The 14896-nt window shown below is 36.2% G+C and overlaps 1 protein-coding gene across 1 annotated transcript in view; it reads right to left on the bottom strand.

The window, feature by feature from the left end:
- Positions 1-302: 302 nt before the first annotated feature.
- Positions 303-14896, bottom strand: part of LOC139152004 (ras-related protein Rab-40C-like) — a 31418-nt gene continuing 16824 nt past the window's right edge. Inside the window, exons 3-5 of the mRNA XM_070725083.1 lie at positions 11471-11609; positions 9397-9619; positions 303-5112 (exon numbers count right to left, since the gene is read on the bottom strand). Coding sequence (XP_070581184.1) covers positions 4874-5112; positions 9397-9619; positions 11471-11609 — 601 coding nt within the window. The 3' untranslated portion in view covers positions 303-4873. The remainder of the gene's footprint in view (positions 5113-9396; positions 9620-11470; positions 11610-14896) is intronic.

Below are 14896 nucleotides of genomic sequence, written 5' to 3'. Positions count from 1 at the left end.
CGACCGCACTACGTTCTCGCAAGCCTGTAGTGGGGCCATTGATGGCGCCACCAGCAAGTCAAGTGTCGGCAAGAGATTTACGCTGGTGGAGCCAACGAGGCTCTGAGAATTTTGGCTTTTGAAACGTTCTGACAAGCGTTATTGCTTTCACCACTTCGTTCACGGAATTCAATTTCTAGGGTCTACTTTTGTTTAGCAAAGAAAAATTCTCGTCTCCTGTTTTGCAAAAACAAATAATTGGGAATTTTTTTCCCTTAACTCATGAAGCATGTTTGTCAATAACAATCCTCCAAAACGGACAGTTTTGTTTCTAGATTTTATTGCAATGAATGTAAAATACAATTTCCCCTGCAATACAATTTATCATTATAACAAAGTAAGAATTATTCAAGAAGGTATTTTATACACAAAGAACACAACTAACAAGCAACATATACATACATTAGAACCTCACTTGTATTGAAACACACTTGAGAGGTTTGGTAAGATTCCACACAATCATAATTGATTTTACTAAAGCTTTACGGACTGTCTACCCATGAGAAACATTTGCCAAGAGTTGCATTTTTAACAGAAAATGCAATCCTTGATCCCACAACCTGTACTGTTCCTTTATTTGGAACATGCTGTTCAGAGTTTAACTTTCAAATTGGCCTGTTGCTGTAGATGCTCGGTTTTCTATTTGAATCAGAAACATGCCCAGCTATGCGTGAAACCACATACAGTACTGAACCAGCCTTCAAACATGAATGCAACCACAGAAGGCTGAATAGCGAACTTGGACTCTAAGGGTGCAGCTCATTTGTTTGGAACCTTCTGATAAGGTCATTGAACTTTGCAGTGAATGTAACTTTGGCTCTTTGGTGGAGATTTTTGCAGTGCTGTGAAAAAAATGCAGAAACTCAAGTCTGAAACTGATTACCATTTCATGTTTGAAGTCTCGTTGGACGATTCTGTATGCATCACATCGTTTTCCAAGTATTTTTTGGAATGAAGAGAAATTGAAGTTGATGGTTGTCATAAATACTGTTACATATCATGTGTAACACTTCAATATTACAATGCAAGTTATGGTGATACCAAAGGACTTGATTCATTGCTTATGTTGCATTGCATGCATTCAGTTGCAATGTTACAGGCTGTGTATTTGTCTGTTTACTGAAATTTTACATCATTTCTCTGTGGTCTGTAGCGTCAGGCCATTCTGAAATGTTTTCAAATCTTCAGTCAGCCGTTTCTTTCTACTGAAACAGAATAGTGAAGGTATTAAAGACACCTCTGAAAATGTGGCTCCATGGGTTTGTGAAAGGTTTCCATTGGCAACATTTCAAATTTTGGATGAAAAATCTGAATGACGCATTTCCAATAATCTAAACATATGGCACAGTTTGACAGCTGTCAGTGTTTGGGAATACAGAGGGTACACATATCTTATGTACCAGATATGATTTTAGGTCTCACAGTAAATTTAGAACTGCAAAGATTTTGTAACCTCACTACATCCATTTGCATCTGTACAGTAGAATTTCAGTCAATTCTTGGCGACCAAATACTTGCTCACATTAGATTGCATTGACTTGTTTTAAAGAACTTCTTGTTTGCTTAGCAGCTGTTGCTTAGCAATTTGAATCCTGTGGGATCACCTTAAACTCAATATTTTGAAAGATGCGAATTGACAAAATGAATGGCATCCCTTCAAGAATGTTTGCATTTATATTTGAACAATGCACTGTGTACTACTTTAACTGCCCAAATCTTTGTGACGTTCAAGTCACTAACTGAATGAATTATGCCAGTATGGTGCTGAATGAATGGTTTTTGAGGTAAACTACAGTAGTTGTTTCAGAAAGAGCAGAGAAATGTACATCTTCAGTCGTCAACTCAACGGATACAGTTTTAACTTTTCTCCTTCCAGCTAATTTCTGACATCATCTACACGGTACATTGTGCTAACTCATGAATACAATGGTTTTGTCCTACTGAAAGCGCAACAATCAATAATAATTACAAAACCCTGCCTAAATTACCATGAGAATTCAATAAAATCATCCATTCTCTTCTCAATGATGGCAGATTAAACCAGCTTTACAGTCATACACAAGATCAATCATGAAAGTAAGATGCTCTATGCAATACCAAATATCAAGTAACTTTCTTCCTAAACTTCTTTTTTTTTAGAAATGCCATAAAATGTCTTGCCTGCAGTTGTTTAAAAATACACTTTTTATATGTACATAAGCAATTGATAAAATGTCTATTTGCATAATCTGGTGTGACAAAATCACAAGTCTTCAAAACATGGTTTGTCTTTGCTGTGAAATACTTATCATCAACAAGTAGTTTAGGAAGGGATGCTTCAAAAAAGGTGTTTTCTGAAATCCAACAGAGCACACAGATTCTTCTTTACGACTGTGCAAAACTAAGGAACCCAAATTACTGCTTACACTTTGATATAACCTTTCCTTGCAGTGAAATAAGCTTTGAAGAATTGACAACCTTACTTACACTGGCAATTGAAATATTTGAATGGTGAAAAAACAACTACTTGACTGTAATTTTTTAATTTACAATATTATAACTAAGGCAAACTGGGGGCTTAGAATAAATAGATAGATTACAAAGTTTGGGAAGACAGTTTATGTTGATGTAACTGTAAATATTCTATTGATGAAGTATTATATTTTGCTGAGTGTTTCAAACTGCTGAATGAAAATTACAAAAATATTATATATTCAGTGTTGTACAATGATGTGCTTTGAAGTGTTATATAGACAATTATTTTGAGGGACTACATGACAGACTTCTTCATGAGAGCCCCCCCCCCTCCTCCTTCCCTCAGATGATGTATTTACATATAATAGAAACTGTGGAACAAGTTAACTAACTGTTGCGTATGATTATGATATTGTTTCAGAATTCTAACAAATGAACATCACCGTGAACTGGTTACTATGTCGCAGGAACTCTTAAGTCATCATTAGCTGATCAGGCAGGATTAAAAGATTCTCCTCTGTGCTCTCAGGACTTATCGTTTCAAGTTATGGTAAACAAAACAATATTATGACAAACTTAGGATAAAAAAATTGGTTGTAAGTTACAATGAGTTGTTACCTTGTTGTATGGTAAAGCTGAACCTTTCTTGGCAAGTTTTCACAGCTTAAATTAAATATTAACTTTTTATTATTATTATTACTATAATTATTATCATTTGTAATTGCCCCTCGTTTTGCTTGCCCATCACCCCCTCAGCATATTTGCAGAATAATACAGCATGGCCGGTATACTTGAATGTTAATTTTCATTGTTCATACCAAATACAGACGAATTTCAACAAACTTTGGATTTAGACAAATTCTCTCTTCTGCAAAGACGTCCATTGTCATGTCATGTCATCTAGGCTGAATTATATTCTTAGCATTTATTTTGGCAACAAGTTAGACATCTCTGTTTGCATTTTGTTCCCTAAACACCATGAATCAGAGCTTTCCTGGGTTGTATGAACTTTAAAAAGGAAGGAATTTTCCAGTGGATGCCGACTTATTAGCTGAAGTATGTACAGCATTGGACATTTTTTTCTCTCTTAGATATTGAAATTTTGTTTTGCATTATACTTTGGATGACAACTAGACATATCAAACTGTAAAATCTTCCTTGGCCCACAAACAGTGCTAGACGATTGTTTACTTTCATGACATTTCATTATGTTCAAAATTGAAATTACCGAAATCATTATTAGGACTACACCCACCATGCAGTTTTACTGCAAAGATTACTGTGATATCAACAGAATATATCAGATGCTTCTGTGTTCCAAATTGATTGTTAAACAAATTCTATCTCACCAATTAAGAATATTTAATTAATACATTAGTTATCATAATTTCATTTTTCTAGGTTAAAAAACAGAAAAAAAGGTTACACATTTTTTTGAAACAGTTTGTTTCATTCTGTATTTACAAACAAATCTTGGCGCGTCAAATTGCACAGAATCTTCCTCCCCTATTCCCTCCCCCTCATGGGGTGTAAATTGACTATGGTACTCCCTGCATAACTGTTACATGGGCTTAAAAATGTTCAAAGTACAGACCACAATACTAAAATAATAGTTCACACTGCGGAGCATAACGTAAGCTTTAAAGTACTTTATATTAGAATTCCATCATATAGGCTCTCTCTAAATAAAATGGCAGCAAATAATTTATGTCGTATTAAATGTCTCTAGTCGTTTTCTAAAAAATTACCGAGCTAGACATTTTTGTCAATCTGGCCCTCGGCTATGGATGCAAAGTCCTGCTGTGGTTTGCTCATCAAAGGGCCATTGTCTTGTCAATGATTATTGAAATATTCTGATAACGCCCCAGTTTCATGCCTGTAATGTTACAACAAAAGACTGTTCGTAGATATCTGGATCAGATGTAGACACAGCATTCCAAGGAATCTGAATTGAATGTAATACTGCTTGTGATATAGAATATTGAAGTAGCTTGCTGTTTTTCAAGGCACGGGTGTCTGTGTGTTCGTTTCACACTGACCCACAAAACTATGGCTGTATTATGCTTGCAACGTGATCTCCATCAAGCTATCTTTCTCCAGCTTTGATCGCATGGTGTCAAAGTGATTCAGACATGTGGCATTGATCCAACTTCAAAATAGACAGCCTCAGCTGATTTGGAGTTCATGTCTTTTGAGATTTATTTCCATGTATGTAGTTACCACACTGTATTTGTTGTGATCAGATGCAATTATTCTGTCATGAGTGATTCATATCTCCATCCCTTATCTATGCATTGAGGCTGTTGCTATCTTGTAAAGAATGATCCGCTTGCCACAATATTTCTCACTGTGTCTGTCACACAGTTTGTCACAGCACGTGTCATGAGACACAGCAACTCTTTCGGCAGTTCATGGGTGGCGAGTCGTATGGGTTCAATGGAATAGTCCTTGATTTCTTGGACTTGGAGTCTCTTGGAGGTAAATATCGGTGCTGGTGATGTCCATTGCCAAATGACTTGAGCCGTGACCTCAGCTGTGTTGGCAAGGGTAGCTTATCCACACTGTAGACACACGTACATTTCACGATGGCTTGGCAACACAAGTCTTGAAGACTGAGCACTAGAAAACAGGGTACAAGAAGACAAATCAGTGTCCCATATCTTATTTTAAGCTATGTGTATTTATCTGTCCCTTGTCAAAGAAACATATTTCAACTAGCTGAATGCATTCTGTTTTAAACATCCATTATTTACTGCTGTTTATACAATGAACTGTGAACCACCAACATTTTAAGAGTTCACTATTGGCAAAAGAGTAGGGTAACATATGCCACCTTCATGATGTATTATTTCTATAACATTACATAATATATTTTTTCCTCCATTGTTTCAAATATTGATGTTATACTGACTCATACATCCATGAGGAATGTAGATTAAATCATATTGATCTCATGAATAGAATGTTCACATAATAGAACAGTAATTTCAGAATTGATCAATGCTAGAGACAAAAAGAATGCACTGTTTGTTTTCATAGAATGTGACTAGGAGGGTTTCTGCTCATTGTTAGGGTAGGGCGCGCCTCAGAGACAGATAGTCGGACTCTCAAATTTTTACAATTCTTTTCTGATCTACCACTTATGGAGGCTCATTTTGAAGCTCTTGGACTCAAAACCATTTTCACTGTCTTAGTTTTTTTTAAAAATTGAAAATTGAATTTTTCCCGCTAGAGTTAACACAGGGATGGCGGCCATTTTGAATTTCAAATACGGGTAAATATTATGTAATTTGCTTCTCTAATTCTTTGCATTGTAAGCCCTGATTTTTATTCTTATTTGGAAGTAGAATGGTTGAAAGTTTCACTGAAGAAAGTTCGAGCAAAAGTTTAAGTCTTTCATTTTCAAGGCGCGTACTACCTTAACTTAAATGCTCTTTCTCAGAGAACATTGAAATACCGGTATGCTAGCTTATATAAAATCTGAACATGCAAGAAGTCAGTCTGGCTGGAGATACAGCAACACTCTAAATTAACATGCATCAGACTGCACACAGTAAAGGGTACCCTGGACATATTTATTCAATTCACAGTGTTATTGCAAATGGTCACTTAGGCAGATATTGAGGTAACAGGTGTTGATGACAGGGAATATGCAAGTCATCATACAGATGGCAGTCTGGCTTCATTATTGTAATCTCCTGTGAGATTGACTGTGACCCGACAGACGACATATCCACCGCCATCAATCAAAATGTGTTAAAACTATTTGGATAAACTCCCATCAAAACAGGCATAACTATTTACATGAGGGAAATGAAAAATTGGAGTTCAGCACAGCGTACCGCAGCGACCAATCATCTGTCATTATTATTCAGCATGGTGCCTGTCTCTCCCAGACAGGAAACTGTAGAGCAGTAATCACCAGTCAGGACGTTGACTCACATCAGGTGAGACTGCCCACTTTACAAGTCATCAACAACAGATACAGATCTTGAATTTCAAAAAGGCTGAAGGCAGACATATAAATTACCCAAAGTTCATAGCAGACATGAGTGAAACATGTCTGGATGTCACCGACTCTACATATTTGCCATGATGTTGACAAGATTTGGATTTCCAATCTGCAGGCACAGACAGACAAAGTGCATCCATCAGCATTTCCTCTGAACAATTTTCCAATATCACACTACCGTAAACTTTTGAACCTTTGTAAACATCAGAAAGTATTATAGTAGAAATACTAAATTGTATTCAGTCTTTTTCAGACTCACTGTAGACTGCAACCAGCTCAAATAACATGAATGCAATCACTTAATGTCGGCCAATATGAACAGATACAGTATACTGAACAGGTGGCTACCTACGACTTCAGTTTTTCAATAACAACTTGTTAATAATAATTTAAGTATGTGTTGTGGCATGCCATGTTCCGTCAACCATGTAGAAATAACATACCAAAGTTGAATACCCAAGCAGAAGAGTTCACACGTTTCACTGATATGCACAATTGCTCATACAAAGTCTGGACTTCATGATAGGTTTTCTAAGCTCAACAATTGTCAACATTTTGCGTTGAAAAGAAGCTGCCAAAACCATCTGATGAACTATGAGGTTTGTGTCCAGTCAATCAAAGTAGACAGAATTGATAGAAAAGTTCTGCCAGATTGGATTTGGACAATCAGATTCACTGAACTGACTTAGAAAATGTAGAGAGATGAATGAAGCCCTTTGTGCATATTTTCTGGTTTAATTATCATCCAACTGTAGATAGAATACAGTCAGCCTATTTTCCTCCTTCAAAACAAAGTGTATAATACGTAAAATTCCTTTCAGGTACATGTATGTATATGTTACATGCATGTATTTCTACTTTTTGCGTTTTATTTAAAATGATAGCACATTTTACTGTAAATGGTCAATTCTTTATCGATTATGTCTCTTTGTATGACCAATGACCTTCATGTGACCTTTGACCTTCATATGACCTATCACGAAATCAAAAGCAATTGGATTAAATGTAGAAGAATGAAAGGATAACAATAATTGCTACTGGCTTATCTATACAAATTAAAGGGAAGCTGTTTAGCCTCTGTTCAACTACAGCATATCGATAAATTGTACAGACTGTAAGTGATTTTAGTTACTTTCCTTTTTCATGACAAAACTTACTTCAATCAGTCGATTATATCCTAAATTAAGAAGAATCATGTTTGACAGTTCTTCCAGTGATTGCATAATCAAACGGACCAAGACAATTCTTTCAAATAAAATGATTGATTTGGTAGATGAATTTCATTAGGAAACCGGAATTGCTTAACCACTCATTGAACACAATCCCTCTAAATGGATATCAGGGTACTACAACAAACATACTACCAGCTTCTCGTACCTTTACAAAGCTACAAACTGTTATTGTTGAAGTTGCATTCTGAGGGTAACAAAGTCTGTTTTGTTCTGAATGCTACAACGGCTTAAATTTAAGCTACTTTCAGAAATCTGTTTGATATCCTATACACACACCTGGTTTCAGACACGACTACTGTGAAGTCAAATGAGACTTGTCATCACCTCATATTTGGCCATGGGTCATTAAAATTCCAGTGTGGGATTTCTAGTATTGTTGCTTGTGTATGTATTTATGGTCTAATGGAGAATAAAGCCTGGCTCTATAGTGACAAAGTGGAAGCCATAGATATGTGTATGGTAATACAAACAGGTCGTGACAGATATAGAGGATATATTATAGAATGACTCACAAATCTGACCAGCAGGAAGAGTGTCTGTAAATTCAGATACAAACAATTGTTTTGTTCAACTACGACTATTTCAACAGGTTTGAATGGAAAGCTGCTTTAATAACACTATACGCCTGAAACAGAACACCTTCCAAGACGGTAATCCTGTCTGGAAGAAAAATATTAAATCAGATAACAAAATAAAAGAAAGCCAAGACAAGAATGCAGTAATTTTCAGTCGCATGTCAACACAATAAAGCTTTGTTGGATGAAACAAAAATAAAAGAATATTGTTTGCACTTAAAACAATATTCAGATTTATACTTGTGGAAACATGAAATCAAAGATGCCTAGCATTGATGATTCACGTCTCCATTTCCTGGCAAAGGGCTTTCATTTTTTGTTCTAATTAAGAAATAATTCGAAAGGTCAAGTCATATTGAATCATTGTTAACATTTATTTATAGCATTACTGCTGCTGACTTTCCACATGACAAAACAATGACAAGGCAAATTAAGTATATCTGTCCAAACTTCCCTGTCCATTCATTCAGTGATGACTTTGAGTAAAATATCATTTTACAACTCATGACTCTCGCATTGTGTTGGCATCTAGGCTTTCAACTTTGAGAAACACAATGAAGCAGAAATTGTCTTTTTTATACCCCAAACACAGATTTGTGCATTTTCACATTTAAATTCTCAAAATCGTGATTTAAACATTTGCATCTGGTTAATTAAGTCTTCAGTCAAGTATCCTAATACTGTCAACCTGTTCATAGAGAAACCTGCTTTTGTCAGTTACAATGGGAAATACAAACATACACAAAGAAATGTACAAATACCCAAAATATATCATATTTGGCTCAATAATATGTTCAGCTTCTAGTTTCTATGGTAATACATGTAATTGTTACTACGCCATGAAAAACCACATGTAACCATTTTGCAGTTTCTATGGCAACACATGTAAAAGTAATGTGTGTACCAAAAGGTATGAATGAAGTTGGCAATTTCTATGTTGAATATACAATCATTAGTGAAAAAAGACATGTTCTTCTCCTCGGCAGGGACAATGCAGTATGCTGTTTCCATGACAACACAAAAAAGGTGACCAGTGGTGTTTCCAAGGCAACATGTCAAAGTGACCCTTTTTTATCTCCCTCACCTTTACTTGGTCTCCATAACCTTTCCATTCCGTTTCTTTTGAGCACCTTTCTTGAGAGTTCAGTCAGCGATTCCACAATGTTGAAATCACAAAGTGGGCTCACTTCAAAGAAATCCATGTCATTCTTCATTGCATACGTCTCTGCAATCCCCGTGCTGACTTGACGTTTGAAGGCCAAATGTAACCGGTTACCAACTAAAATTTTTGGAACCCCTGGGGCGTGCTGCAAAGAAACCAGAAAATCAGGCATCAATCAAGCAGACTGGTTTACGTTGAAGTTTTCGCTGATGTTCATAATTATAGAAATCTGACTCTGTGAAACTGACAGCGATACTTTCCTAGGAATGAAAGTGAATCCATGAGTGGGCATTTGAATTTCTTCCTGTCGATGGTGCCAAGTGGAAGTTCCTCATTATAAACACAATTCATAAACAAACTGATCTATTACATGTATATACTTTGAAAAAGAATGTGCTGAGTCAGACTTTGCCGATACAATGTACAATGTGTCTTAAATTGACTAAAACTATGCAACACCAGAACATTTTAGTACCGGTACATTTCTACCTGAAATTTGGATGTGTAGCGGGGTAATAGAATATTTCAGCAGAGTTGCTCTGTACTAAATCAGTCAACAAACTTCCTGCATAGTCCTTACAATAGTGATGCAGACAAAGTATATCACAGTGACTGTATTTTTAAAATAGTTGATATGTTCACGTGTAAATGACCAGCAAAATACAGCTCTATCCTTGAGTGACATGCATATCACTGCTTCCTGTTTACTGTAGCTCTTGTACACTTGACATTGAAATTAAAATATCATTCTGTCTGGTAGGAGTGCCTGTGTATCCAAGCAACAAAATTTTTTTCCTGGTTGCTGGGACATATGCCCCCTGTATGCAACATGGACAAAGCATTTAGGCAATGATATAAATCTAACTACTATTTACACTGTACACTTATCTCTATTTTATTCATAAGTTTTATGATACCACACAAATCATTACAATGAACACACAGAACAAATCATATGCCCTGTATGACCTTGTGCTAAAACTTGACAGAAATCAATACTTTTCATTTTGTGTCATGCCATTCAATACGTCAATCTACCATTGTAGAGTAGGTCTATCTAGCTTGGACTGTTTGATTATTGAATTTCTCTGTTGGAGAACGCCAACCCTAGTGTGTCTATGTCACCACTACAAATCATTCACAGAATGTTACAAAATGTTATGCTGTCTTTGTTATGCAGGTGATTTATCATTGCAAGGAGTGGAGGTAATAAACTGCAAACAACAAATCAACAGAACATATTATGACATTCTGGGATTGGTTTGCATCAGCCTCACTTTAAACGCCAACAATAACGTCTTTCTCTGTTGCACATGTCACTCAGCTTAACAAAAATCCAACACAAGACTGTTGTGTTCTCAATGGCACTGAGAGAGGGAGTTTTGACTACACAGCTACAAAGAGACGTACATTAACAGCAACCAATCAGAGAGGCATATGGCTTGGAATAAATTGACCTTGCTATAATAACAAGTTGTTCTTGAATGGATACATCCAACAATAACCTTACATGTATTCAGGTACCTTGCCTTTCATTGCATGTCCATGTGTTGACATAATAACCCTGCGTTGAAAACTTCCCAATTTCTATGCTTTGCAAACAATTTCATCAGGGTTTTTTTTACACTGAAGAATTTAAGTGCTCCTTCAGGCTAAAGTGAGTTGTCCATCACTTCTGCAAACATCAGATGATTGTTGTACTGACAAAATTAAAGCTCCATTATTGAGATTTGAAAGCGTAAACAGCAAGCGCAATATTTCATTGATAAAACACTTTTTGTGTTTGCCATAATGGCCTTTGTACACTCCATGATGATATATTTGCCAATAACTCTCCGATGTGTTCATTATTTTGGTCTGAAATAGAGTGTACTCTGAAGCTGAATAACAGCATTTTCACAGCAGTTTGTCACTCAAACTTCTGTTAAGGACTAGGATGTTGCAAAATCTCAGAAAGCCTTTCAGTTTTCTCATCAGAATAAGAATGAAATCTCACCTCTTCAACTTCTTTGAGCCATCTGTCAATACCATCAAATGACCACTTACTGGTGATGTCATAGACCAGAAGGATACCTTGGGCTCCTCTGGAATATGATCTGAATATTGTACAAAATCTGCCTTGTCCTGATGCATCCCTGGATGAAAAATTTAAAAGAAATAACATATTAATGGTTTCTTCCAGATGGAGGAAAAATGATTCAGAGACAGTATTCAACAAATTGTATTGCCGGCTACAATAAAAATCCTGATGTTTTGTAGCAGATATGGCAGTTCACATCTGTTCTAAAATCTGATGGCAAAAGCACAGGGTAACATTTGGTGTAGTTCAGTACAATTTTCAAAGATACTTGAGATTTCCTTGTGCACAATTAACATTTGCTTATGTCTACAAGAATCCCCACAGGTACTTAAGTTGTTGCTGGCGTCACACTTCCAGACTTTCACCTAATCCCGTGAAATTAGACTGTCGCTGCCAAACAGATTCTCGGAGGAAACTTTCATTCCACAAATTGATGCCGCACTGGTTTTGGAAATTACTCTTTTATAGCCGTCACGGAATGATACCAATCTATTCAGGTGACTCCTCATACTGAAAGCTGATTTCACTTATAGTCAGCCATACTGTCTGCATGCATTCTTGCTGTGGCCACTACGATACTTGCTACAGGGGTCTGTTCACACTAATACCCTGCAGTACCTATAAATAGACTGAGTTTCATTTCAGCTTCTGATGCTTAATTTACATACATGTACACACCAGTGCTGTCTCTTCATGTTTTTGAAAAAGCACAAATTATTACTTTGTAATTTCCAAAGACAATTTTCTGTCATTGACTGAAGCAGTCAACTATAACTCTTGGAAGCTACTTGTATACATTTTATAACAGAATATTATACATACAATAAAATGAAGACAAGACATTTTATGACAGTGTAAAAATGCAGACAGCGATAATGTTGGACCCTATTACTTCAGAATGATAAACTATAGAATGTGACAGCAAGGCTGATTTGAAAGCTATGGAACCAAGACAATTACCATGGTGTGATTCAATCCAACATTACAACAGATCTGACATAATTGTAATATATGGTACATCTTTGCCCTCGAACCCTAACCCTGTGTTCACAGGTCCATGGTATTAGATCCACCGACATCATTTCGGCTTCTCTGAAGACTGCAGAGGGCCACAGAGGCAAATACTTACATGTATGCTATGATTTCAAACTGTCATGAAATTTGTTGTGAACATCACTTTAATATCTCAAATCTGCATGTTCACTCTAAAGGGCTATTCCACCCTCTCTCTATATACTATGTAGATTAATCCACTTATACTTCAATAGAAAACAATGGGGTTAAACCATAGCATGGGGTGATAGATTCAGGATGTTTTTAGTTCAAACTTTGTTGGAGACATCTGAAACAAATTTTTTTTTGTATATACAAACTTTCTGCACCATGATAATAAAAAAGAATTCTTTATACAGTGTGTGTATTTGTGATGATATCAGTTAATACTGGAACAGCTTTGCCATTAAACTTGTCTTTTTAATTTCACTTTTCTTGGTGCTGATTGTAGCTGCAGCCTTAATATCAAGACCGAATAATATGAAGCACAGGGTCCTTACTAAGCTTTTAATTATCTAGATAGGTTAAAATCTGCTTATTTTATTCAAATTCTCAGTATTTCTCACTCACCATCGATGTTTAATTTTTTCCAGCCAAAGAGTCGCAGTTCACAATTAACAGACTTATGAATACTTATGAATATGAGATGTATTTTCCCTGTGACTGAATTCCTTGTCTTGAACAACAGAGTCAAGGTTACAGTTTAGGGCTAGTAATGATTATTGATTTAGCTGGCATCATACGACGTTCTGGGGCTTGCATGTGAACTGGGCTATGAAACTGCGATGTGTTCTACATCAGTACAGGGTTTGATCTTGTCATGGAAACTCAAGGGGGAAATCAGAGGCAGACATCATGACTGTAACCACAAATCCAACACTGTGTGACTGACAATCAAGTCAACTAGAAGAGGAATTACACTGCAGAAGCTGATCAGTTTTGTTCATCAACTGTGGCATGATAACGAGTGTTTATGGAAGCACGTCGGAAACCAGAAATGATTTTCCTGCTTGACGGCCACAGGGTGGCATATGTAACTTCTTGAAAAGTCTCTACAGGTTTTGATTGAGTCTTTTTTAAGTTATGCAAGCCACCAAGCTATATGAGCACAGCATAATGTAACAGTTGTTTTGCTAAGTGCATTGTCGTGCAACTGGCCGGCATCAGCACCAATTTTACTTGTGATAAAATGAGGACGTGATGCGATTGCCAATAATTTACTGTTAAAAAGGCTACTTTCAGTGCACATGTTATTATTTGAAGCTGCGATGCTCCAAATGTTTTACCGATGCATATACAGTGGAAGTCATGGTAAATACAGGGAAATCGTAAAAAGCAGTCTTTAAGACACTCATCAAGTAAATGCACAATGATGACTTCCACAGTCAGTTTCACAATATAAATGTAAAGCAGGGAACAAATGGCTTCAAAGACCTGTCCTTGTACCACTGACAAGCAAGTGAATTATTACAGTATTTCATATAAATCATGGCTCTGTGAAAGCTGCCCGCATTCTGCCTTCATCAAGTGTCCTTGGATTGTTCATTTACCTCCGAGAGTAGGAATATATTCCCTGGATCTCTAAATTCCCTTTGTGATAATTCATGTTGTTTTACCGAAACAATATGCACGTTCATGGTCACTGTCTTTGCGTCCATTGACCTTCTGAACTTTATTGTTTCTATTCATATGTAGATTACTTAAAATATGTGCATAACTAATTTTTGTCAGTAGTAGCATTGTTTTCAGTACTTTTTGTGAAACTGTTGAATATCAATGATATGCGATCGTTGCAAGCTGAAACCAATTCAGGCATGTTTGCCTATTTGGTCACATACAATACAATGAAAGAATTTTCCCGATACTCTATGCATCCATGTTTGGTTACCCTATCACTGAAAGCTTTTGTTAAAATTTCACAATATGAAGCTTGCAATGCCAATGCTGGTGTGATACGACTGCACATGATTTTATGAACTTTACACAGTTCCCTACTCAATTGCTGTATATGTTGCTCAGCAACCCTGTAACGTTTGTCCATAATGTAGATAGCATTCTTGGCCAGATGTCTATTGAACAGTCTCAGTGCAAAGAATACAGTAATTGTACAAACATGATTAATTTATTGTTCTATTTTACCTTGACAAATTCTGATTAGATAATAAAAGAGATTTCTGTTTCAAAAAACTATCTGCATCAAAATCTCCATATTCAGGATTTCCCTGAAATACCAAAAACATTGAGAGCATGGAGTATAGTACCTGGCTATTAAATTTTACCTTAAACTGA

The sequence above is a fragment of the Ptychodera flava genome, chromosome 15, assembly GCF_041260155.1.
Source record: "Ptychodera flava strain L36383 chromosome 15, AS_Pfla_20210202, whole genome shotgun sequence".
Taxonomy (NCBI): Eukaryota; Metazoa; Hemichordata; class Enteropneusta; family Ptychoderidae; genus Ptychodera; species Ptychodera flava.
This window is presented reverse-complemented; position numbering and strand designations above follow the sequence as displayed.